This window comes from Paralichthys olivaceus, chromosome 19, assembly GCF_024713975.1.
Source record: "Paralichthys olivaceus isolate ysfri-2021 chromosome 19, ASM2471397v2, whole genome shotgun sequence".
NCBI classification, from domain to species: Eukaryota; Metazoa; Chordata; class Actinopteri; order Pleuronectiformes; family Paralichthyidae; genus Paralichthys; species Paralichthys olivaceus.
In genome coordinates, this window is record NC_091111.1 from 17965242 (window position 1) to 17990436 (window position 25195).

At 42.7% G+C, this 25195-nt stretch overlaps 2 protein-coding genes across 7 annotated transcripts in view; one reads left to right on the forward strand and one right to left on the reverse strand.

The window, feature by feature from the left end:
- The first annotated feature begins 2 nt into the window (after positions 1-2).
- fsaf1 (40S small subunit processome assembly factor 1) lies at positions 3-19809 on the forward strand. 5 transcript variants are annotated; one of them, XM_069514565.1, is made up of 9 exons: positions 3-144; positions 965-1138; positions 1304-1404; positions 1535-1594; positions 1829-1924; positions 2016-2102; positions 2343-2377; positions 2508-2637; positions 18606-19809. In XM_069514565.1, the coding sequence occupies exons 1-8, from the start codon at positions 66-68 to the stop codon at positions 2635-2637; spliced, it is 762 nt and encodes a 253-aa protein (XP_069370666.1). In that variant the 5' UTR covers positions 3-65; the 3' UTR covers positions 18606-19809. The 5 variants fall into 5 exon arrangements, with proteins under 5 accessions (XP_069370666.1, XP_069370663.1, XP_069370665.1 ...); XM_069514562.1 differs by lacking the exon at positions 18606-19809 and adding an exon at positions 11843-13331; XM_069514564.1 differs by lacking the exon at positions 18606-19809 and adding an exon at positions 5888-6059.
- LOC109639973 (tripartite motif-containing protein 67) overlaps positions 4862-25195 on the reverse strand; it is a 32820-nt gene continuing 12486 nt past the window's right edge. The window contains exons 2-12 of one of the 2 annotated variants that reach the window (XM_069514559.1): positions 21487-21582; positions 19143-19265; positions 16122-16232; positions 14080-14233; positions 12049-12129; positions 10593-10756; positions 10098-10236; positions 9087-9211; positions 8723-8901; positions 7592-7754; positions 4862-7482 (exon numbers count right to left, since the gene is read on the reverse strand). In XM_069514559.1, the coding sequence (XP_069370660.1) occupies positions 7435-7482; positions 7592-7754; positions 8723-8901; positions 9087-9211; positions 10098-10236; positions 10593-10756; positions 12049-12129; positions 14080-14233; positions 16122-16232; positions 19143-19265; positions 21487-21582 (1383 nt within the window). In that variant the 3' untranslated portion in view covers positions 4862-7434. The remainder of the gene's footprint in view (positions 7483-7591; positions 7755-8722; positions 8902-9086; positions 9212-10097; positions 10237-10592; positions 10757-12048; positions 12130-14079; positions 14234-16121; positions 16233-19142; positions 19266-21486; positions 21583-25195) is intronic. The other variant, XM_069514560.1, reaches the window with a different exon arrangement.

Sequence of the window (25195 nt, forward strand, 5' to 3'; positions counted from 1 at the left end):
GCGGATGTTTCTGAGCTGCGTCGTCGTGAAACCGGGGTTTATTTATTTTTTACACTTAGTTTAAAATGAACTCGAAGTCAAACGGAGAAAAGGACGAAGATCAAGAGTTTCTCGAACAGTTGTTGGACAATTTGTATGAGTTCGGTGAGTGTGACGTGAGTTAGCTGTGTGGCTAACGGAGGCTAACGGAGCCGTGGGACTGTGAACGATGTCTTACCTCAAGTTATCACGTTACAGATATGAGCTGGTGGTTCTATTTCTCTCAATGTGAAGCAACTGATACACATCTGCAGTAACTGTACATACACATGTGCAGTAACTATATGTACACAACTGCAATAACTGTACATATACATGTGCAGTAACTATACATGCACAACTGCAGCAACTATACATACACATGTGCAGTAACTATACATGCACAACTGCAGCAACTATACATACACATGTGCAGTAACTATACATGCACAACTGCAGCAACTATACATACACATGTGCAGTAACTATACATGCACAACTGCAGCAACTATACATACACATGTGCAGTAACTATACATGCACAACTGCAGCAACTATACATACACATGTGCAGTAACTATACATGCACATCTGCAGTAACTATACATATACATGTGCAGTAACTATACATGCACAACTGCAGCAACTATACATACACATGTGCAGTAACTATACATGCACATCTGCAATAACTATACATACACATCTGCAGTAACTATACATACACATCTGCAGTTACTGTACATACACATGTGCAGTAACTATACATGCACATCTGCAATAACTATACATACACATCTGCAGTAACTATACATACACATCTGCAGTAACTGTACATACACATGTGCAGTAACTGTACATGCACGCGTTGATTATTTCGATTTTCTGTTTTCGATTATGTTTAAATGCAGAGATCAGTTCTGACATCTGACACCAATGCTTGCAGATTATGGACCTGCATCAAAAAAGAAGCTCAAGTCACAGAGGAAGAAAAAAAGAAACCGGCGTGAGGAAGAGGAGGAGGAAGAGGAAGAGTTCACTGCAGTGAAGGATATTTGCTTTGACACTAAAGATGAGCAAGCAACAGATACTGGTACTGAACAGCAGCAGCCTCAGACAGGTGGGCAGCACCACAGAAAGCTGTGGAACACATTTTTAAAATTCTCCACTCACTCCTCTTTGATTTAAAGGATCATACCACGAGTTCTCAGATAATTTGTCATCTTCTATACTTAATTTCAACCCCTTCCCCTTTTTTTTCTAACTGGTTTATTGTCTCACGCAGGCACAACCGCCCCGAAGGTGAGTCAGGTGGAGGTCGTGACTTTTCAAGATTCCAGAAAGAAACTGAAGACCAGTCGGACGCCGGCCTCGGACAAAACACCTGTAAGTCAAAGCCACTGAAGCGTTTCTCTGTGTACTTCATTATGAAAGTACAGATGAGGCTTCCACAAACTTCCACTCATTCATTTCACGTTCTCTCTCTCCTCTGGTTCGCTGCTGTTCTCACTTCAAGTCTCCTCAGATCCCGGAGAAGAAGCAAAGCGACCAGCTCGAAGAGATCAATTTAGAAAAGGTGCAAATCTACGATTTTTTGTTTTTATGTTTAAATGTAAAGTTTAAAAAATGTATTTAAGTTAACAGGTTTATAAATAAACACTAACAGTACATGTTCTGTCTTGCAGTGTAAAAAAGCTTCATTTGAATTCTTGTTCTTTTTATTTTGTGATTTCATATGTAGAGGAACTTGCTCACATGTAATCCCCGTGAAAATGTCTTAATATACTGTATTTGTGTTTGTGCGCATCAGGCTCGCCTGGAGGTCCATCGGTTTGGAATCACCGGATATAAGAAGGAGCAGCAGCGTGTTTTTGAGAAGGACAGAGCCATCATGCTCGGAGCCAGAGTAAGGACCCTTCATCACTGTTACTCTGAAGTTCTGACTTCAGTATCAGAGCTGTCTGGGTGACCGGTTTTAATTATTGTTTCTTAATCAGCCTCCTAAGAAGGGCTACGTCAACTACAAGCTGATGCAGCAGCAGATTAAAGAAAAGAAGCAGAAAGCAAAAGAGGAAGTTCAGCCGGTAAGTTCGCTCTCAGATAGAATCCACCTCCAGGCTCTTATACACTTTTCCATATTAGAGCAGTGTCTGTTCTTAACCTGCCTGTTGATGTGCTGCAGAGCTTTTTATAAAGAGAACCTGGTTTATCTGCAAGGAAAATGCTGAAGTATGATTTCAAACCAGCGAAATCGTTTCTGCCAAATCATTTAAAATGTATAATAGTAAAGTTTGTGATTCTGACCGTGTCTACCTGCCCTGTAGGACTTGAAGAAAAAGAAGAAGCCGAATAATCAGAGGTGAGTAAACTGTTTCTCTCAAAGAAAAGTTTCTATGTTGGTCTATATTAACTGTCTAGAAGTGTATAGTGACATCATTGTCCAAGTTCAACAGCATTTCATCCCAATCTGAACATAATCTCGTCCCCAGGGACAAGAAGAAGGCGTCGTCTGGCTCTGGCTCCACCCCCTCAGGTCAGGTGGGGCGCTTTAAGAACGGGCTGCTGATCCTGAGCTCCAAGGAGATCCAGAAAATCAAAGGCAACAAGAGAAGCAAATAGGTTTGTCCTTGTACTTCTGCTGAATGTGTTAAGCCTAGTTTATGCTTCTGCGTCACGTCTACGCCGTACCTACGCAGTAGGTCGTTGAGCATTCGAAGTTCTGCGTCGAGGGAACGCGTTGCTCTGCAATTCACCGCCATGCCGCTAGGGGGTGTAGCGGTGTGTTTGTGTGGTTATAGCCGAATCCTCGCTTTTTCTTCCGTAAAGTAAACAACAGTAAACAATGGCGACCGAGGTGGAGCAGCTGTTTTTGCTGTTGGAGCTCATCAATATTGAAGAACAAATGCTTTTATTGCAAATGTTGAAGCGCAAGCTACAAAGAAAACGTTTGCGGAGCTGGTTTTTACGACGAGGAAGAAAGACCGGAAAAGCAACTGCCGGAACTTACGTTCTGAGCGGACCAATCACAGCGCTTACGGTCCCCGTCGACGTCCGCGTAGTTAGGATTTTTGGGAGGCGCACGTCAGGCTACGGCGTAGGGGTCTGCGTCTACGCCGTAGCTACGGCGTCGACGTGACGCAGAAGCATAAACTAGGCTTTACAAGAAACTGAAGCACACGAATGAGGAGGAAATGGACGAGAGCTGCTCACGATGTGACCCCGTGAGTCTGATTCCCTGACACGACGCAGGTCCGCGGTGAAACACGGAGACGGCCTGACGGGCGACAGACCGCTGAGTCAGAAATCCAATTTATCGATCCCCGAAACGGAGCCCGAGCGTGGGGCAGCACGTTAATGCACGAGACTCAGTTGAATCATATTCCATCACAATTTATTTATTTATTTTTTGTATAAATGACCACAAAAAAAAAAGAAAGACATTTGCGTTTTTTCTGCTGTTGTACACTGTAAAGGTTTTTTTTTTAAATTATGCAGTTACAATGCATTTCTCATATACAAACCATGTAAGTCTTACAAAACACTTATATCAGCAGGAAGAGAGGGACAGGATGGAGGAAAATGTTCAAATTAAAAATGTGCACACGTGTCCTGTGGCCTGAGAAGACACATTAACACCATGAACCGACCACGAAACATAAAATACTCATGGTGGCAAACCTGCGATCGGACTGTGCGTCTGGGTGAGGTCACAACTTCTCACACCGGTTTTTTTTTTTTTTGTAAAGCAGCTTTTTTTTTTGCATGTACACATTTCACAGAAGAGGAGCGAGAGGAAACGTGAGGCTTATCCGCGGCACAGCGCTCGTCTCAAGTTGTGAGCGAACATTTGACCGCTCAGGAGGTTTTTGCAGCCGGCAAGCATCATACAAAAAGAAAATAAACATGTCATCCAATATATTTACATACTTAAGCGTAGATATATTTTTTTTTCCTCTGATGTGTTAAAGGTAAATAAATAATGGTGACATGCTGTGTTGTCCCAGCGCCACGTGTTGAGGGTAAATCGGTCAATTATGTCACATTCATGGGTGGGTAAGTGGGGGGGGTAAAGGGACATGCCATTCAATACCACATCTGGACGGAGTGACGAGGATGTGAGCATTTTAAATAAGTGATTTATTTAATGTTTTTGTATAAATCTCATGGAAGAAACACTGAGTTCCTAAAGCTGCAGCAATATGGCTAAGTATAAAGTTTTATTCCCCCCAGTGAAGATTTCCTGTTTTTGACATCAGCGCAGCCGGCGGACATGTCACCCCCCCCAAAACATCCAAACTCGCAGAATTAAAGAAGAGATTACCCAGATTACATGATTGATGTCTCACTTTGCTCGTGGGCCTTAAAATCTATTCCTGGTCACAGAGACGTCAACCCCTCGGAGCAGGTTCCTCCTCCGATGGGAGGAGGTGGGGGGAGGGTCAGAGGGGAACGACCAGAAAGCCTCACATGACGCAAATGTAGCCCTTAGGTGGTAACTGGCACATGTCAGGGGACAGAAATCCCCTTTGGCAGAAAGATGGATGTGATTTCTGTGTCGGGAGAAACTGGTTTAAATCCTCGATGTTGAACTAAGTCTGCGTTTATTAAACTGCGGAAAGGAAAGATGGTAAATAAATTGAGGTTAGAGAAGCGCTTGAGTCTCGACACATTGAAAAATAAAGGGTGCTATTACAGGGGGCAGACAAATCTACATTTATTAACTTGTGACTGAAATGTTTTGTCAAAGCTGCATTTACTGCTTGATTCGCTCGGAAGCAGAAGAAAAAAAACAGTTTTGCTTTTTCAATCGACCTGAAAGTGGATTTTTTTTGTTCACCATAAATTTTATTTTAGCATTTTAGCTCCATTTTTGGTCTCCACCTACTCCTGAGGAAACTACCTAACTGAATCTCAGCTGGAGAACACTGGACACGTATTGATGACGGCCACTTGATTATATTTCCCAGTCATTTGAATGGTGCAAAAAGACAGTTAAGGATAAACGATAACAGCTGAATTCATATAATCCCATCTCCTAAAAAAGGCTCAGTCGTTATTCTTTAGTTGTTCATTCATTAAATAGAAGAAAAGCACAAAATGTACAGATATTTCCAGTTTGCTCCTCTAGAAGTTTACTAATCCCTAAATTATTTGAAAATAGGTGTTGTATTGAAAATAGACGTCATCGGTTCCTGTGAGAAAACCTTCTGTAGTTTACTTTTGCACTGTATTTCTCTTCAGTCATATGGTTCATTGGAATTTCACAGAATAAAAAGGTATTTTAAGATATAATAATAATAATTTAACAACATAAACCTTTACAATGCAAATGTAATGTCCCTGATTGCACGTTTGAATATTATGAAAGTTACAGTACAAAATGGAGCAGATATTCTGACGGCTCGTCGGACAAAATGTTTAAAAAAAACTAAAGTACAGATAATAAATCATAGTTGGCTAAAATGGAACAAGATTATGAGACGAGAATCACATGAATACTGTTGTTGCCGCCGTTGTACAGCAGGGGGCGAGCTGCCGCAGCAGTTGGCTTTAACGTCACTCGGTGCAAAGACAATAATATTGTTCAGTATTTACAAAACAGCCTCAGATATTCTTGTAAACTTGTTCGATGCTTAATCCATGCTTCATGTTACACGTCGTTATCATAACTCAATATTTACAGTCTGTGGATTCTCACACACACACACACACTCACATAGGGAATATAAATATTTAAATATCATCATAAAATTCAGGGTTAAATATTTTAAGATTTGAAAATGAACCTTTCCATTTCTCTGCTGCATCGAGATAAATGATAATATACAGGGGTGCACATGTCAAAGTAACATTATGTCATTCGTCACAGTGGTGTGGTTGGATTTCAAAGCTTCTCCGGCCGCTGATCCAATCCTGGTGAGACACGTAGCAGCACTTCAGCCTGACGTGACCGCTCAACATCACTTCCACGGATTTAGATGAGTCTGAAGCTCGACAGAGAGACTCACAGATGAGCACAGAATTAAATTACAATGAGACAACCACAGTTTTCTTCTTTGTGATCTGCATCGTTTTATGTGTTGGCCTCGTACGACTGAAAAGGGAATAAATGTGGGATTGGGCTCATTTCCGTCTCATTTCAGCAGCTTCTGACAGATTCTGTGTGTGAAGAGCCCGGGAGCAGCTGTAGACAATCTCCAGGCCAATAATAATAATAAAAATGGATTTTGCTCCTTGATTTTAAACAATTAATTAGTCTTAATGCTAAGCTAAGGCAACAAGCAGCGCTGTCTGCAGCCTCACGTGTAATGGACAGATACAAGAAAGGTGTTTATCTCATGTAACTCTCAGCAGGAAAGCAAACTGAAAGAATCCTCATAAATATTAAAGTATATCTGGCCACTTTCAACGACTAAATTACATTTAGTGCAGCTGGTAAATCAAACCGCAAGAAACTCAGACTCAACCCAATTAAAACTTAATTGTCTGCAAAAGTTTGACCCCAGAAAACTGCATGAGAATTAATTTAAGATGGAAGATTCTGACATTTTAAAAGGCTGCTCCCAGGCTCCATTGATCTGTTACACAGCCGACTGGAAAATGAAATGAATCAAAGCCCAACTCCTCCCAGCTTCACCTCGGTGAGTTCCTAATGTCTGTCATGTTCCTGCCCACAGGTAACAAATCACTGCTCTTATTAAACTCCAACCAATAATGAGAAACAGAACACGGGAGCCGCAGCTGGGGCGAAACGTGCGCACTGAGGGTTTAGCTTTCAAATTTGTCACGAGCGAAAACAACCCACAATGCAACGTTAACTCGGAGAGATCGTCTAGTTTGAGCTGTAAACACACCTGAGAGAGAATAACTGCTAAATCAATTCTCCCTCTTATTTATTTATTTTTTTTATCTCCTGAAAGTCGCTTTGGAATTCCTCAGAAATGATGGTGTCAACGTTCTAACGGTGTGTGGTGCATCGTGTACGTCTTTCAATGCCTTGTTCGGTACAAAATGATTTCACTGCACAGTGTAGACGTCGGTCGGCCTCGAGTAGAAACTCCAGGCTCCGTTTCCCTTTCTGTGGAAATCACTGGAATGATAGCAGCGAGAATATTAACACACGTGCCGTCAGAGTCCTGGAGGCAAAACCGCGGGATATGAAAAGAGTGTGACAAATCCACAGTAAATCCAGTCGTAGTTACCGTCCATCACTGTATTTATAACCAATAGTTAGATTTATTCCTTTGTCCCAAAGGATCCGACGCTGAAGTTTACCCAAGACAAAGGGCACCTTGATGGGAGAGGAGTTAAGTCCCAGCTGGACGGGAAAAGAAACGTCCACGCGGGAGCGAACTGAGGCTGCGTACGACTCTGTGTGTTTGTATCCAGAGCACGCTCAGAGAGAAGAGGGAGCTCCTACTGTTTGATATTCTTTGGCACCTCCAGGCCCGTCAGTAAGGTCACCTGAAACAGACGAGCACTCAATGACATCACTGCATCGAGGCCGGGGACACGGCGTCGCACATGTAGGACTTCGCTAAAGAGTGAAACAATCGTGTGACTACACACTGACCTGTACGTTTCTGTTGAGGCTGACCGCCGGCACAAAGACCCCCTCCAGGTTAGCGAAGGCGGTCGGCCCGTGCTGCTCCTTGTTGATGAAGAAAGTCAGAGTGTGTTTGGTCAGATCCAGCAGGACGCCCACGGTCGAGCCTTTAGCGATGCCTCCCTCCGCCCTACACACACACACACACACACACAGATTAAGATTTGTTCTAGGAACATGGAGAATATGTCGTGGGATCCATGTGTGCAAGATGTGTTGTCTGCCTCGGGACATGGTCGAGACGTAGGAATCGATGTGAGTTAACCGACATGTGATGCAGCCGTGAGATGTTGAACATCTCTGCAGAGTCGAGGTCGAGAGAGGAAAGAAATAAAGTTAGAATTCACGTTTTTCTTGCGAAGAGTCGACTCTGCTCTTATAAAGAAAAAGACCTCTGCTTGTAAATAAATGTTTAATGAGAGTTTGATAGCTTCCCTGTGACACAGAGATGTTTTTATGTCTCCAGCAGCCTCCAGTCTTCTTCTACTACTGCTCCCTGGTGTGTTTGTTAGTTGGTATTGTAGGAGCCTCGGGGGTCCTCCTGTCATCGAGTGCATGCATCATTATACTGTGAGTTTGTGTGTGTGTGTGTGTGTGTGTCCTTGTGCCTCTTAGATGTGTGAGGTTTGATGCAGAGGACGGGAGTACCACCTCACCAAGTCTCCGTCTCCTGCTGTTTTTATTGACACACAAGTGCCGTTTGTGGATGAGTTCAGAAGATGAATGAGTTTTCTAATGAGGCTCAAGTTTACGAGTTGGAACTAACAGGCTCATCTATTGATTAACACGATAACACATCAGTAAATGCAACTTTTAAATTCTACAAATGAGAATAATATTGGTTTCATTCAGCTGCAAACTTCTTTTAATGAACTCGTTGGTTTCAGCAACAGTTGTTATATATTATATATATATATATATATTTTATAAGTTATTGTTGTCGCAGAGGAGATTATGTTTGTTGGTTTGCTTCAGGAAAACACTAAACCGCTTTCCATCCAACTTGGTAGAGATGTAAGATGAATTAATCATTTAGCATCTCAGACCTTTTTCTTTCACGTTATGAGAACAAGACAATCGTCAAAGTTAAAAACGTACCTGTTGGTGTGGGAGTTGTTGTGCATGAACCAGGAGCGGTTGTTGTCCACGTACATGGCCCACGCCTTGTCGTCCTTCCCCAGCATCATGTCTTTCATGGTGTTGATCCTCGCCACGCCAAACGCCGGGTCCGGGTGGTTGTCATAGCGATCGATGCTGACCTCCCAGTAGTGGATGCCCTGGAATTCAAGGAGAAACAGAATAAACGGGATTAAACTTCCCTGTTAGTCACCTGCGTCCTCCTAGAGGACGGTGGGGAGGGATATAAACCAGATTCATGCATAAACAAGGCCAATTACCTGTGATGTAAACCTTTATGTGTGTGTGTGTGTGTGTGTGTGTGTGTGTGTGTGTGGACATTTACCTTAGAGAACGCAGCGGTGCCCAGAACCACGCGGTCATCGTAGCTGTTGCAGGAGACCGTCAGGTTCTCGTTGGTCAGAACTATGTCCCGATGAGCCGAGGAGGGGTCAAAGGTGAACCAGGCCACTGCAATGAGAGAAAACAACAGTCATTAGACAGCGGGTTTCTAATTTTCATGTTTTGGACGATATGAGACACACACACACACACACACACACGTTTGTTTTGTTCTACGACTGTTTGTTTTCCAGCCCTTGTCGTTCTCTTTGTGCGTTTTGCCTCCTGTTGGTTTGACAAGTAAAGTGTTTGTCTCCGTGTGAAGCAGCAGGAAGCTGCAATCCTCACAGAACGAGGGAGAACAGAGGAGGAAAAGAAAGAGGGAGAGAACAGAGAGAGGGCGGAGGGATGAACGGTTATCAGTCGGAAAACAGACCGTGATGTCCATTGTTGTGTGTGTGTGTGTGTGTGTGTGTGTGATTTTGTCTTGACTTGTTTATTTCCCCCCCTTCCTATTCTCTCCTTTCTTTTCTTTCCTTCTTTCCTCTTTGTTGTTGTTCTTGTTTACTCTTTTCTTCTTTCCTCTATCCCCCCTTCTTCTCTCTTATACCCGTATTACTTTTCTCTTTCCTTCCTTTCCTCTCCTCTGCTTCCTTTTTCATCTGTTTCTCAGCTTTCCTCTTTTCCATCCCTTCCCCTTTCCCTCCTTCACGTTCTCTCCTCTTCCTCCCGCTTTTCCCTTCATTTTCTTTACTTCTTCTCCTCATCTCTCTTTCACGCCTCTCTCCTGGAATACAAAGCACACCGTGTTTCTCCTCTCCTGAGACGCTTGTCATTGTTCCGCAGAACAAAAGCAATAATATGATGAAACCTGTTCTGCAAAGACCATCACAAGAGAATCACGACAAAGACAGAGTCTGTTTGTGTTGGAGACTCTCAGACCCAATGTGGCACACACACACACACACACACACACACACACACACACACACACACACACAAAGATAGTACCTACCATCAGAGGTCCTCAGAACAACGGTCTTGCTGTACGGTCCCACACCGACGGCATTATAGGCCTTCACCCTGGCGTTGTAGGAGCTGTTAAAATGGAGGCCGTCCACCGTGCACACAGTCTCCTTCCCCACATAAACCTCCTGAGAGACACACACACACACACACACTCACACACATCAGCATCATTACACATGCAGGTTAAGTGCAGGGTCTGAAACGTTTGTTTTTGCCGCTTAAACTCAACATCTATATACAAGTGACAGTAATTACAAATGTAGGTCAAGCGATTTAAAAGCTTGACACGTATGTTTAACTACACACACGTGCACACAAACACACACACGCACACATGCCATCTGGGCAGTGTATGACTTTAATTTCATTTATATTTAATTACATAAAACCTTTTGAGAATCAGTGTCATTTTTTTTTTAAATTCCAAAGCTAAAGAAAACAACTGGTTTGTATTCAGAACCAATAATCGTTTTGCACCGACCCTGTACTGTCCTCCGTTGCCGTCATCTAACTCCAGGATGTAGCCCTCGATGGGGCTTCCAGAGGGTGCTGCCACTCTCCAGGCCAAGGTGGCGCTGTTGTTCCTGGTGCAGCACTTCTCCAGCTGCAGGAGCGGCGCCGCCGGCACAGAGGGCCCAGACTCAGCTGTGGAGGAGGAGGAGGAGGAGAGATGAATGAATGGATGGATGAGACGTGGAGATCGAGATCGTTGGGGGGGAGGGGGGATTGTGGGAGATGGTGAAGAAGATGCGTGGGAGGGATGAGAGACGGCAGGATGGAGGGATGAGGAGGAGGAAACCGAGGGACGTGGGTGTGGCTGGTTGTGTTAAAACAGAAACAGGAGCTTTAATGTGGAGGGAAACAAGACGTAACGGGGAACGAGCTGCGGGTTCATGTTCGGGGCAACAGCTGGGAATCAGTGGAGGCTTAAACTGGGCCACGTGAGGTCGTTACGCCCCCTACAGAGGTGGTGCTGCCGGTGGGAGAAGGTGTGAGAACCAAAGCTTCCAGCAGAAATGATTTGAGTGCAGCTTGGCTTCTGTTTTGCGCCAGTTGTTTTCTTTTCATCGCTGATAATGAGGAATTCAGACTGTCCTGAGATAAACTCCCAACTAAGGGACGAACCGCTGGATGCGTTTATGGGGATTTAACGATTTAGGACGACTTCTCTGCCGGTTGGGAAAGTGAAGAAAGGAAAGAACCAGCGTTGGATGAAAGGCTTTTTTGATTAAATCAGTAAAATCTTTCAAACCCCCCCAAACAAACGAGACAAAGCTAAATTCCAAAAGGAGCTGAAACAGATATGACGTAAATAAAACCAGCTTCATATCACGACTTTAGGGACACTTGTTGAATCTTTGAAGACGCGAGCAAAAATAAAAAACCACACAATGGTAGTGACGACACAGGGGACAGGCAGCAGTCAGGACAAGAACAGTGTCGTAGGATCTATGCAGTCCACACATCGATTAATTTTAATATCTTCAATCTTCAATACGCTTTACAGCATTTGTAGCCAAAGGAGTTCTTTGATTCATGTGAGGAAATATAAATTTGGGTCAATGCTTTGTCATAATATAATATTTGATTATATTGTGATGTTTAATGTGTTGCTTTATAATTAATACATGTATTATTATTCATTACTCATTTTAATTACAATGAACACAACGAAAACTTTAAGCTACACATGTCTGTAACCAGGTTTTTTTTTTTGGGAAAACCTTGCAGAGGTACCATTCACTGGAGAGGAGCTGGACAATAATAACCATGCAGAGGAAGGAGACCAGAAAGACGCTGAGGGACAAAAAGACCGATGAGTTTCCGACCAGAATGTCTGTGAGGGCCAGCGGGACTGAGGGGGCAGGAGGGAGTGACGAAATCAATTCAGGGGAGGAAAACAGGTTCACTTTAGAAATGTAGATTCTCTGAAATACCTCCGGGGCTCTCTGCCTCCGTCTCAGCCTCACCACTGTCTGCAGCCTGCATTTGTTTCAATAATGGATTCTCCTGCACATCTGGAAGTACGATGTTGGTTTGAGTGTTTCAATACAAGAGCACATGGACAGAAGACGGCATTAAGAGCATCTGGAAGTGACAGTGAGACCAGTGAGAGTTTGTCATGGTGGTTAAAAGAAAAGGGTCTTTTTTTCCGCTCTCCGCTCACTGTGACTTAAACCTCAAAGCTGCGATGGTCAGTCAGGAGCCTTGAGAAGAGATTATCAGTTCCAGACAATTCAGAAACCCTGGTTGCATTGATTATATGAGTTAATAGCATTTTGAATACCCTCACCCTGGCTGTTTGCATGTGGACGAGAGGCCGAAGCAAATAGAAAAAGATATTTTTATTAAAAATGAGAAAGGAGAAAGACCTGAGGAACAAATGGGATCTTAATAATGAAGTCAGGCTTCTTATGTTCATGTAGACTCAATTCTAAGACCTAAAATCAAATGGTCTACGTGCAGCTCTTTGTTCTGGATGATCCGTGGAGAGTGAAGGTGACCTGCACATCTGGGTCACATTGTTCACTCACTAGTTTTTGTATTTGACAATTTGAGGTCCTCAGAAATATCTTAAAAAGTTCAAAACCTAACTTGAGGTCGCTCCCGTGAGTTATTAATGACGCGGCACTAAACTTTTGTTGTTTGTGTCTTCATTGAATTTGTGATAACTGCAGTAGATTACAAGGCGTTTTAAATACACAAGTGTACAAAACAATATACTCATAATGAGCAACATCGTCTTTTAGAAAAGTGAACTAAAGGTTGAATCCACACCAGCACATGAAAACAACCCGTCTTGTCCTCAGTGGAGCATTATGGGAATAAAATATGCATGGGGCTGATTACATATTTAATGTACATTGACAATGCATCTGGGTAATCTGTGGGACTGCAGCGGAATGAAAATAAAGGACGCTGTGTTTACTCATGCAAAGAATGCGGCCAATGAATGAATAGCTAATCAGTTGTGTACTCCGCTGTAATGAAAACCTCGTAAAGGAAGAGTGAGAGCGAGAGAGAGTGAGAGCGACTGAATGTTTATTGGTAATCAAGTTTATCTTCAGAGGCTGTTTTTTTATTTATATGCGCAGGATGTTTGCGTGTGTCGAAGCTTGTTTCTCGTCATGGTTACTCATCGTCACGGGTGCTCAGCCTATGAAAACAGTTCTTCATATTTTACCTGCCACATCAATAAAGGGAAAAGATCTCATCCTCATCTTTGCTGTAAACGATCTATAGCGTCACCTGGAGGTTTTATCCTTCTTTAAACTTTCTTTATTTTTAATCCTGTATGAAAATGAAAGTGGAACAAAAATCAATGTTTTTTCATTTTCTCTCTCTCCTCAGTTTTATACACAAAGAATTATATTTCACGGACACAAACACACTCCCTAACCTTTAGCAATAACCCTGACCATCACCGATATTCAATATACACAAACATGATCTAACCTCAAAAGGCAATTTTGCTAAAACACACAGATCGAGTGAAGCCAAGCAAAACAACCATAATGCAGTTTGGCAGCGCACAACGTAAATCAAAGTGAATTCCATCGGAGCCTCCGGTGCACACGTGTGACGGCTCTGTTTGAGACTTCACCAGGGATTTGAAACACACTGGCTCTTCATACGTGGTGATGAGCGTGGAGAAGATCTCCACATTTATATTTATAGCTCTGCATAAGCAAGTGACAGCACATGTAATATTGACTGTACTAATGTCTGCAGCGTATGGACACTATTGAGTTGCACGATGGGAAATGTTGGATCCTCTCTCGACTTCAGCTGCATAGATTCTGACCTTTTTCTGCGTCTTGTGAGACACAATTCTCGAGCCCTGCTTTTTAAATGTTCTCCTCAGTGCTCGTACACAGAGGTTTACGGAATAAGAATTAAAAGGCGTGTTTGCTCGTGATGAACTGATCCTGTGGGCAAATACCTGTGAGAGTGTTTGCTTTGTTTACCTTTGCCCTGGCAGAAGTCCAGCTGCAGGATGGTCTGCATCAGCGAGTCGGTGTTGAGGGTGAGGTCGAACTCGGGGCCAACTTTTGGCTCCAGGGCCCCTTTGACCCATTGGTCCTGAGACGACGTCACCCGCTTGATCAGGGGGTCTGAGATCTTCACACACACACACACACACATAGTGAGGAGGAATTAGCAGAGGAAAAGACGTGTTTACACACACACAGGAAATTAGAGCACATGCTTTCGCTGTCCACATTTAAATACACTCGCAGGGCTGCGATACCCTCGCTGCATACAGAACAGCTCCACTGCTCTGGGATCTGTTCCAGCCGCAGCTTCATTACATTGTCTCTGACAAGTGAAATGAGGCGAGCATTAGTGCAGTTCAAATATTTAAGGAAAGGAATTAAGACCCCCCTCATCTGCTGCTAAGAGCTGCGCCGCCCCAGGAAAAGGAAACTAAACGAATACATTACATTAAACCACGTCCAACCGCAGAAAAGGGAGATTGCTATTTTATTAAAAAGGCAAAACACGAGGCTGCAGGTTTGGAAATTCAGCCGCGAGCATTAACAAAAACAGATTGTTTCATTTAGATTCATTTCTTTAGATTCACAAAAGTTCCTGAATATTCAACCTTTAACAGCCGGCTCTGATGGAGGCGTCGGCAATATGGAACCACATGATCAATACTTTATTAAATATTCAGATGAAATAGAAGAGAGAGGTGTGTGTGTGTGTGTGTGTGTGTGTGTGTGTGCGCGTGTGTGTGTGTGTGCGTGTGTGTGTGTGTGTGTCCCTCGGGAGAATCTTTGATCTCCATATTCTCTCTCTCCCTTCACCTCTCTCCGTCTCGCTCCTCTACAGGATCAGAAATCATTCATGAGCAGAAGCAGGAACACAACATACTGTGCGTGTAACTGATTGGTTGGAGAAGTTTGGGGCAGCTGTGGCTCAGGAGGTAGTGCGGGTCGTCCCCTGACCAGAGAGTCGGTGGTTTGATCCCCCACCATTCTTCTTTCCAAAACTCTTTTACTCTTTAATTGTAATTGCAAAATGAACATTTCTTTCCTGATATGTGTAGAAGTGTCAAGTGTCCTTGTTAATTTAATGGAGGTGACAGTATAGAAATCACACAAAGCTGCTATATGTATGAACAAAGTCTTAATCTAAAGATGGACGACTCGTCTCCACTTCCTCCCACTATTCGGAAATGAAGCCAAAACCTCTGTCGTCCATCTTTATAAACAACCTATGGGACGAATGTATACTTTTACAAATATTGTCAGAATGTGATCACGTCGTCCTGATACTTCTGTTTAGGTCCTTAGACGTTTAAAAATCCAATAGCTGGAATTTAAATAGACTGGATTGGGATTTTTCATGAAGCGTGAACGTGTTAGAAAAGTCCCAACATCTCAAGGTCCCTAAACACAACGCTAGGGTCAAACCTTCACTTGACCTTTCTCTGTTTGTCCTAAACAATAAAATCAAGAACTAATGATCGTCTATCGATCTTCTTCTCCTCATCAATAAAAATCGTGAAGTAGAATATGAGCAGCTCTGTCTCCTTTAAAGTGAATCGCATGTGCCGCTCTGACTTATTGTTTCTCTCGCAGCAGCTCTGAAGTTTTCCTCTTCTGACTTTTCAGAGATTTTTTTTATTTTTCCCTGCGCTGGCTTCAGAAACATCAGAGGCTCCCTGCAAAGTGTCTGTCTGCTCACGAGCTCGAAGGAACTAAGTACCCCCTCCCCCTCCTTCCTTCCTTCCTTTCAACCTCCACATTTACATTTTTTGGTTGTAAATACTTCAGAAAAAGTTGCCGTGAGACCCCATACTGAGTTTTGCCTCGTCTATAATCTCAGAAACTTAAATTAAAGCTGTTTTAAAAAGGGACAGCGACTCTTTTGTTTCACGTTGTTCCGTAATTTCCATAAAGAGACGAAAAAGCGAATTCATTCAGCCGCGGTTTAATATTTTTCATTCCTCTGTGCCGGAGAACGTGAATGAAGATCCACTGGAGGTTAAACACACACGTACCTGCAGGAATCCACTGGGGTCGTTCTCCTTCAGCACCTCCAGACAGAACTCCATCATCCCTGTGGTCTGACGGAGCTTCATGGTGCAGTGGGTGATCTGGTCACGCACCACCTGACAAAGACACAAATCAGATTTGTATTTTCTCATCGAAAGTTTTTAGCTGATTGTTCAAGAGTAGTTGAATCCAAGCTAATTCAATTAAAGCGTTAAATAATGTCCGACTAAAATCCTAATGAAGGAGAGAGTTAATCAGTCGCAGTCTCTGTGATTAGTTCCCTCGTTTATTCGATGGTTAATTAGATCAGAGTTAATTATCCACCTGCCAACTGCTGTGAAACCTGAAATATGACAAGCTCTGTGTGTGTGTGTGTGTGTGTGTGTGTGTGTGTCAGACATTTTAAATTTGTATGTATTTATGAGAAGGTTTGTTTTAAAGCTTGGTTCTGTTCGGGGATTGAGGAACAAACAAACTGCAGGTCAATGAAAGGTCAATAAAGAGGAAGATAATATCAGATTATGTATTTTAGATGCTGTGTGTATTTTTCCCGCAGTTTGACACTCAAACTATTTACCAAGAGAAAACGTGCTTTTCAATCGAGTTCGGCCAAAACCCTGCGGCGTTCATCTCCTGTGTAAACAGCACGAGGCGTGAAGACCGAGTAAATCTCAGATTTATTTCAATTTCCCTCCGTCCCGCTGAGACTGGCCGTCACCTCCCTCCCTCCCTCCCTCCCGGTTCCAGGGCTTTTCCATTACGTTCCACTTCCATCCGGGATGAAACGTCGAGGGTGCGAATACTGGAGCATGTTAATGCGAGCTCAGATCTGAGATACCACAGGCTCACTCCCGACGTGACTCACTGGCTCCACATCACACTCTGCAGCACATTTCACTTCACATTAGAGAAACAGTTTTGGGTGGATATTTCTTATTTCTGGCAGTTTTTTGGAGCGTGACCTCACACAGTCCTCGACACAGAATGGTGCAGCACGAAAAAAATAAAATAATTTAAAGGCATTAGTTAAGCAGAAATCAAAATATGTAAAGTAAATGACGGATTGATTGGATAAACGTTAATCCCAATTACAGATTCACTCAGACACACATCTGCATCTTCATCCGTCAGCAGCTGGATGACCTCTACCACAATATAAACTGCTCTGCTGCTCTGAAACATGTTTGATCACACTCGATAGAGTTGATGGGTCAAAGGTCGACTTCTGTTATTTCCCTGTGGACTTTGACATATGTTATATTATTATTATTATGTCCCTTGCGTCGTCTCGTTTCCTGTTTTATTGTGAAGCCACTTTTTCCTCGTCTGTCCCTTACTGGGCCATGTCCTGAGTCTCCCTCCTGTCTCCGGCTCTTGTAATTGTCTGCACTCATCCTCATGTGTTTCACCTGTGTCCACTTGTCTCTGCCTCCCTGTTTGTTCAGTCTCTGTGCTCTGACCCGTCCTCAGCGTCCTCTCGTCTGCTCAGCTCAGCCTCGTCAGGTCAGTTTTTGTATCCTCGTGATGTTTCTGTGTTCTTTATTTACTCTGACTCTTGAAGCCTTAATGTTGAAGTATCAGAATAAATCCCTGAACTGCCTCTGCTGGTGTCGTCTCAATTGAATCCAGGACATTGAACGTCCTCTATTTATATTTGTTCAGCAACACCATTGTTTTATTTGCTGTGTTTTCTTTGTGCTCCGTGTGATAATGGTCTCGAGTCGATTCCAACAAATAAATGAAATGGGGGGAAAAACCTGCAAAACATTTCACTTTCAGCATCTCAACATTTAGTTCATTCAAACCAACCTATTAAAATACTGCTGCATTTAAACTCCACTTTACTGACGGTTTATACACAAACTGAAACCGCTGATGTCTGTAGCTGCCTCGTGAATCACAGACACAAACACGACGAGTAATTTTGGATGTTCTTTGAAAGAGGAAACCAGAATATGCTGCTTTTAAGGGATTACGCTCCGGCTTTGGTGAATTTTGGAAACAGCTGCCTTTCTTGTCGTGTAAACAGTCTTTCATTTGATTTTTTTTGTCGTGCACGTTGGGTCTGGTCAGAGCTTTATCTACAAAAACAGAATGAAAGCCTTGTGAGTGCTTTAAAAACAAAGAGGTTAAAGGCCGAGTTCACACACACACACACACACACAGAGGATATGAAGATGGTTCACATGAAGTTTTCTATTAAATAACTATAGATCCATTTGTATGTGATGTTGTTTAACGTGTGTTGAGTGTGTAGATGTTGTGTCTATAATGCAAAGCAACAATAAACGTGCACATCTGGTCTTGAATGTAAAAAAAAAAAACATCTGTCCGCATGGATGAAAGATTGTCTTTAGCTGCTCTCCCTCCGATCCTGCAGTGAAATGATTCTACCACGTGTTTACGTCTCTGACTAAATGAATATTGATGGGTATGAAGATGTCGTTGAGTTTGTCGGCCAACCCTTTATTCTCTCTCTCTCGCTGCAGCTTCGTCTCAGTGCTGCAGCTCTTTGCCCTCCGGCTAAGTCTCAATCCCCGGCCCGGGCAGATAATGACAACAGCTGTCCTTGGGGCATCCGTCCAAACACCCCCCCCCACCACCACCACCACCACCACCAACTCAACATCCAGACGGTCGGTCCGTCGGTGGGCACGTTGAGGCGGGCACGAGTCCATGTGACACGCTGGGACTTAAGAAACCCCCCCCCCCCCCCCCCTCTCCCAGTGGTGGGTTCACAAAGGAAAGTATTTGTTTTGTCTGTTTGTGTTTGAATTGAAAAGTATTTGAGAGCTGATGTTGATTGATTTGTGACTAATGTTTATTTCTAACATGATTCTCTCTTAATTTATTGTTACACATATGAAATGATCAGGAGAAAAATATTCCTAGTGGGTGAAAATGTTTTTCTGATGGACGTGATGCTTATCAGAAAACCAGTTTAACAAGTTTAATATCGTTTTAGATTTTATGACTTTAACTTGATTCTTATCTGGATCCACACACACACACACACACAGCCTCACCTTCAGCTTGTACTCCTTCTCCTTGGTGACCTTGGTGAGCAGTTTGGCTTTTTGTCTGGTCAGCGCCTCGATCAGCGAGTCGCACTGAGCCACGAGACAAGCCTCGAACTCGACGCCGCCCTCCTGCAGGAAGAAGCATTGCAAACCAAAACTGTGAAACGCTCATAATCAGTTTCCCGCTGACTCTGACAGTTAAATCACCGGCGTCTTAAAATAGACCTGGTGTCGTCGGCTTCATTTAGCAGCACCGAGCCGATCTGTGTTTTTTTGCTGATATGTTAATTTATCTTGATCTATTTTTGTCTCGACTGCACAGACGTTAGAATAAAATGTGAATTATTATTGTTACGACATAAAAAACACATTTGTCAACTGATATTTTTCATTTTTATTCAGTCCAGACAGTCAGAAATGTGCTTTAAATACTAAAACTTCTAAAGTGCAGAGCTCAGAGGAAAATAATTTTAATGTTTTCTTTTATCGCTGTTGTTTTATTGCTGTAATCAAGTAAACGTGGCTGAGCTTTGCAAGATACAGCTGCAGGCTACAGGTTTGTGTTGTTGAATTTACAATCTAATGTTAAAAGGTGAAAAGAAACGTGAGGGGCATTAATATTGTTTAAAATATTGAATCAGATATTAAGAATAAATGTTGATAGCACCTGTAAGTGTACGTAAAGATGATTTACTGCGTCCCTGTTACCTGTGATGTGTTGAGGACGTGTTGAGGTTGAATGATGGCGCTCTAGGTCATCTTTTATGATCTCTACCACAGGCTTAAGAATTACGGGCTGACATATTTCATTTGCACAGAGACATATAGAGCAGACGGTTAATCCCCGACAGTCGCTCTGTGATAGCGGGAGATTCCAGCTGCTCTTTGACTCCGTCTGCATTTCAACAGGCCCCTGGTGTTTGGGTGGAAATCATGTTCCCCTCGTTACTTTAGAAATGTGTTTCACAACATGGTTCGTCTCCTTGAGACATTTAGTCTATTGTCCGATCTGGTCTTTGTCTTGGGCCGTACTCTCGACCTTGTTTGGTTTTGGTTCCAGACCCTCGATCTGCTTGGGGGACATGCGTATGTGCACTTTGTCCTCTGAGCTGACAGTTTTATTTCTATCTTGTTCTACAGAATAAATTTAAAGTGCAACGTACATTTTACAGATAAAATATCTTAAACATCATTTATGAGTTTTGGGGCCTCGGAGTTCGGGTTAAGTTGAGTCAGAAGTTAAAGCTTTAAGTCCACACAACTGTTTAATCCCTGTACGTGGTCAAACACATAAAAACGTATATGTCGTGTGATCCTCAGCGAGGGATTTCTTTAAGTCGTGACTGAGGGGAAGCGATCAGGAACGTTCCAGTTTGCGTCCACAGACTAAAACTGTGCGAATGTTTCTGTTTTAGTGGCTTGAAAACTCCAGAGTAGTGTGGACAGTAAACGTGAAGCAAGGAGGAAGCACTTTAAAACCAAAATGCAGCAGCGGTGTGGGTGCAGCCACGGATTGTGAGGAAACCCCAGGAGCAGTATCTGGAAGTTCAGGATCCACACGGGGACGTTTTATCCGAGTCCACATGATGAAGAGATGAAGAGTCTTAGATGGGAGTGATTTCCAATCAAGCCTCCTCCGCTGAGGGACGGATCTCTAAGAGGATGAAGATTTTTTTTATTCCCCCACTCCCACACTTCTCTTTATCCTTCCAATCTCTCGCTGCTCTCTGAGCAAAGTGATGCTAACAGTCCTTATTTTTTAACGTAGTTCACTATATTTACAATCAGACCCTGGATGCCTGCTCGATATGACGGAGCAGACTGTGTTTGTGTGTTTGTGTGCATGACTGGCAGATGCTGTGGGAGAGATCAGCTGCACAGCAATGCTGTCCACAGGGAACACACACACACAAACACACACACACACAAACTTAAATTATGTAAAGACCTCTACGTGTTTAGGAAACCGATCAGTCATGGATATCCGTCTCCTCATCCAGACCCATTTCTCCCTGTGCTCCTGGAGAACCAGAGAAAATCTGAGGGGAACTGGTCGAGCTTTTCATTTGTGCTTTCACAGCTTGTTTTGTGCTTTTGATTCATTTGTAAAACTTTTGTGTTGAACTCTTTGTTGGAGACTTGGTGAACTTTTGGTTTTTCTGTATTTGGATGTTTGCCCTTCCAGAAACAAAGGCTCTAACGACCTCCTCCCTGAATGGACCTCGAATATCTGTAACACCTGAATCTCTAGTCGCCACCTCATCAATAACAATGTCAATGAAAAGTGTCTGTGAGGTTAGAATAGATCATTTACTATTGAACTATTTAATAATCATCGTCAGAACTGTACCTGGATCTGCTGGAGCATGTTCTTCAGCTGGACCAGGAACTCCTTTGCATCTTTAGCTTTGTCAGAGACTCCGTTCAGGGCCTGAGAGATCTGACACTGCAACGACAAAACAAACAAACCAGAGTTATATTAACGTTTGTGTTTTACAGCCACTGTCGTCATCGAAATAAAACATAATTGTCCCATTACGTCAGTTATGTAATCATTCATCCCTAGATGCTCAGATTACTGATCCCAGCCTGAAGCAAATTAACTGGTGCCTCCTCTCATCGGCCGAAACGCTGCATTGTCTTAATGACAGGGATTAAGTTTTTTTAATTTCATTTTAAAATCTGATCTAGATTAGACTAAAGGCAGGCAAAAAGGAAATGAATGATTATAAAACAACTAATCCAATAACGTTTAGACTCCTGATGTCAGGGACAGAGATAAAAATCTATTTCTACCTTGATTAGTGTTTTTAATTTTCTAACTGTTTCGCTATGATTTAAAAACCCTCTTGTGATTTCAGCTCCTCGAGCCTTCGTGGCAGTTCAACGGCCCCTCCTGTTTTTCAAGTCAGTTTTTTTAATGGATTGGATTTTACCTTTCACCTGCTCCTTTGTTGGATTAATGTTTCCACCCCTCATCCAAGTTTTTACGTTAACCTGCCTTTGACCTTCAAATAAAACTTATTCAACTTTTCATTTGTGTCTCTGTGTTGAGCTTGTGTCCAAAACCTGAATTATCAAAAGTAATTATAAATTATAAACTTCATTATAAACTCTATAAATGATCCTTTTGTCAGCTTGTTCTCAAATCTGAGGACTGACGTGTTTGATGCTCTCTCACCCTCAGTAATCTGTCTCTGTTTGCTCTCCACTCAGTTTTCAAAATTTCCATTTAACAGCTTTACAGCGAACATGAATCCATCATGCAAATATTCTAAATGTCAACAGCTGTTTGCATCTTCTGCCTGATGTCATGTGACGGTAATAACCTGCGCGAGGAGACCAGCGTTTAATTTGATTGACCACATTATAATCTCATCCTGTCCGGTACTTTGTTTTCAGAAATTAAACGCGAGCAATGCAGAATTTCACAGCAGCTCCGGTTAATGCGACGGTTTATTTTTTCCGTGTGTCTGTTGAGTGATTTTTTTTTTTTGCTTGTGAGGGTGAAGAGGCAGCTGATGTTGGGTTTATCTCCGTCCTGCAGCAGCGAGCGTGAATGAAATACTGACGCCATCCGGTTAAAGCTGAGCAAACTACAAACATGGGTTAATTAACATGTTTAACCCCTGCAGCTCGTCTGCATGTTAGAAAGGCCTCGTCTGAGCCACTAACAGTCACAGGACCACACTTGCATGTTCTACTATTAATAGAAGTATTAACTAATAAACTATAAAAACACTGTACGTCTACCTGCACCTTGACTCAGAAGTATTATTCCACCTGTGATGTAATTGGAGACATGGGATTTGTCTCAGTTGTATTTTGCATTTCAGGAATCAGATCAGAAATACTTTTTGTTTTGTTAGTTACTCCGGCCAAGAACAGAAACGCATGTACGTGTATATATATATATTTATATAGACAAAGAGATTAATAATGGATCAATAGAAAATATGGGTGAGAGTTTGTACTGAAGAATATCTTCATTATTATACATAGATATAAAATTAAGCCGAATAAGAAAATGTAAAAATATGTGATGTAGAATGTGTGTGTGTGTGTGTGTGTGTGTAAACCAGGACAAAGGAAACACACACTGGTAAACACATGCCAAGCTGTGATGAATCTGTTCTGCTGTCGCCACGCTCACATTTCCCACCTGCTTCCCTTTTTCTGGATGGTGGTCTTATGAATGCACACACACACACACACACACACACACACACAGCCAGAAGGGGATATGAAAGGGGGCGTACCTCTTTTTTGTGAGCAGAAATCATAAATAACAGCTGTATTCGCTACGAGGTGCAAAGGTCAGATTCATGATGTGATTCTAAACTCAGCTTCTGGTCGTGAATCGTGACGCTTTACAAGAATCAGCCACACACTTTGCACCGAACACCAAACAAAGAATGACAAGTTTATTTTTAGCATCTACTCAATGTTTAATGTTCTGAGAGGAGAATCGCTCTCACCCTTCCTGAGGTTTCTGCTTTTATTTCTGCTGTTTCTTCAAATTCTTGATTTTAAACAATAGAAATAAAGCTAATTCATCTTGACTATAGCGCAACTGAAAGAAAACTAAAATCACCAGGTAATTATTACTGAAATGCACCAATCAGTTAAAAGTGTATTACCAATAAATGACAATCAATAAAACATTGAGTTATGTTAAATTCACTCTGCAGGAGTGCATCTAAAATCATTTTATCAGTCCTGTAGTTGTATGTGAAATCAAATTTCCAACTGTACGTCAATGAACTGAAAGTATAATCTCCTTTCCACATCTCCACAATAACCACTCCACCCCCACACTACACTACACACACACACACACACACACACTGATCCTATCCCTGTCCATCTCCGCTGTCCGGAGTCAGGAGGAGGGACGTGGAGGAGGTCATGGTTCACAAATCAAACCAACCCTTCTGTGGAGCTTCTCACTGCTCCTCACCAAGAGGCCATCTGGCCCAGCAAGCTGTGTGTGTGTTGTGTGTGTGTGTGTGTTGTGTGTGCGTGTTGCCAAAAATGCTAACAAGGGGATGACGGATGTGCCGTCCATGTGCCGTCCTGGCAGGACCCCTCGTCTCATGTGATTCTTCATTTCTTTAACCACATCCTACCATCTGCTTGTCTGACGCTTCATTTACAGACCTCTTTTATTCATTCATTGATTTTCTTAGACCACTACTTCTTCTGTCAGTGGAGCTGGGGCATGTCCCAGCATGCATTGTGTGGAGGGGGATAAAAGCACAAAACAAGCTTCGGGGAGGAGCATCAGGACGTGTGTGATGGTTTCGTACTTAACCAGCTAAAGGGTCACGACTGTCTTTCAACCTGGCCAACACACGACAAACTCTAAATAAACAAACACTGTGACAGAGCAGAGGAAATCCCTGATAAGATGTTTAAAGGTATAAATCTTAGTTTTAAAACCACCAACGTAAATACTAATCTATCCAAAGGGACATTTGTGTGGCACAATACAAATATCAGAAACAGCTGTGTAGTAACCAGACAGGAGCTCAGAGGCGTTTGTTGGATTATCAGTTATTGGACTCACGACTGGAACGACACAGACCTCTGAACTGAACGGCTGCAGTGCATTCGACATCACATTAAACATTTGCTGGGAGTCAGATCGTCCTGCTGCCAAAATGTGGCTTCACGTCGAACTCTGCTCTCGCTACAGGTCAGTGAGTTGCAGATATGGACGTATTTTATTTGTATGTTTTCTGGTTATTGCCAAAGGGCTCAGCAACCAATACACTCTTGTTGCTGCTGCAATCTCTTCCAATTGGTTTCCCTTAAACCCATAAATATCAAGCTGCTGTTCCCGTTAGCTCTGCCAAGGAGGTTTTCACCCCGTCCATCTGGTAGACTGTCGGTTGCTGGCTGGTTGATTGATTGATTGATTGATTGATTGATTGGTCGGTTTCCACGAAACTTGGTGGAAGGATGAGATATGGGTAAAGACAGAAGCCATTAAATTGTGGTGCAGATCTCGACAGGGAATCTTTTCCCCAGGTAGTAATTCATGGATCAGGCACACA

Bases quoted from the DNA above. Each gene is read 5' to 3' on its own strand.
- fsaf1 (XM_069514565.1), top strand. From the start codon at position 66: ATGAACTCGAAGTCAAACGGAGAAAAGGACGAAGATCAAGAGTTTCTC. The intron at 145-964 runs GTGAGTGTGACG...CAATGCTTGCAG, and splicing joins GGACAATTTGTATGAGTTCG to ATTATGGACCTGCATCAAAA. The intron at 2,378-2,507 runs GTGAGTAAACTG...TCTCGTCCCCAG, and splicing joins AAGAAGCCGAATAATCAGAG to GGACAAGAAGAAGGCGTCGT.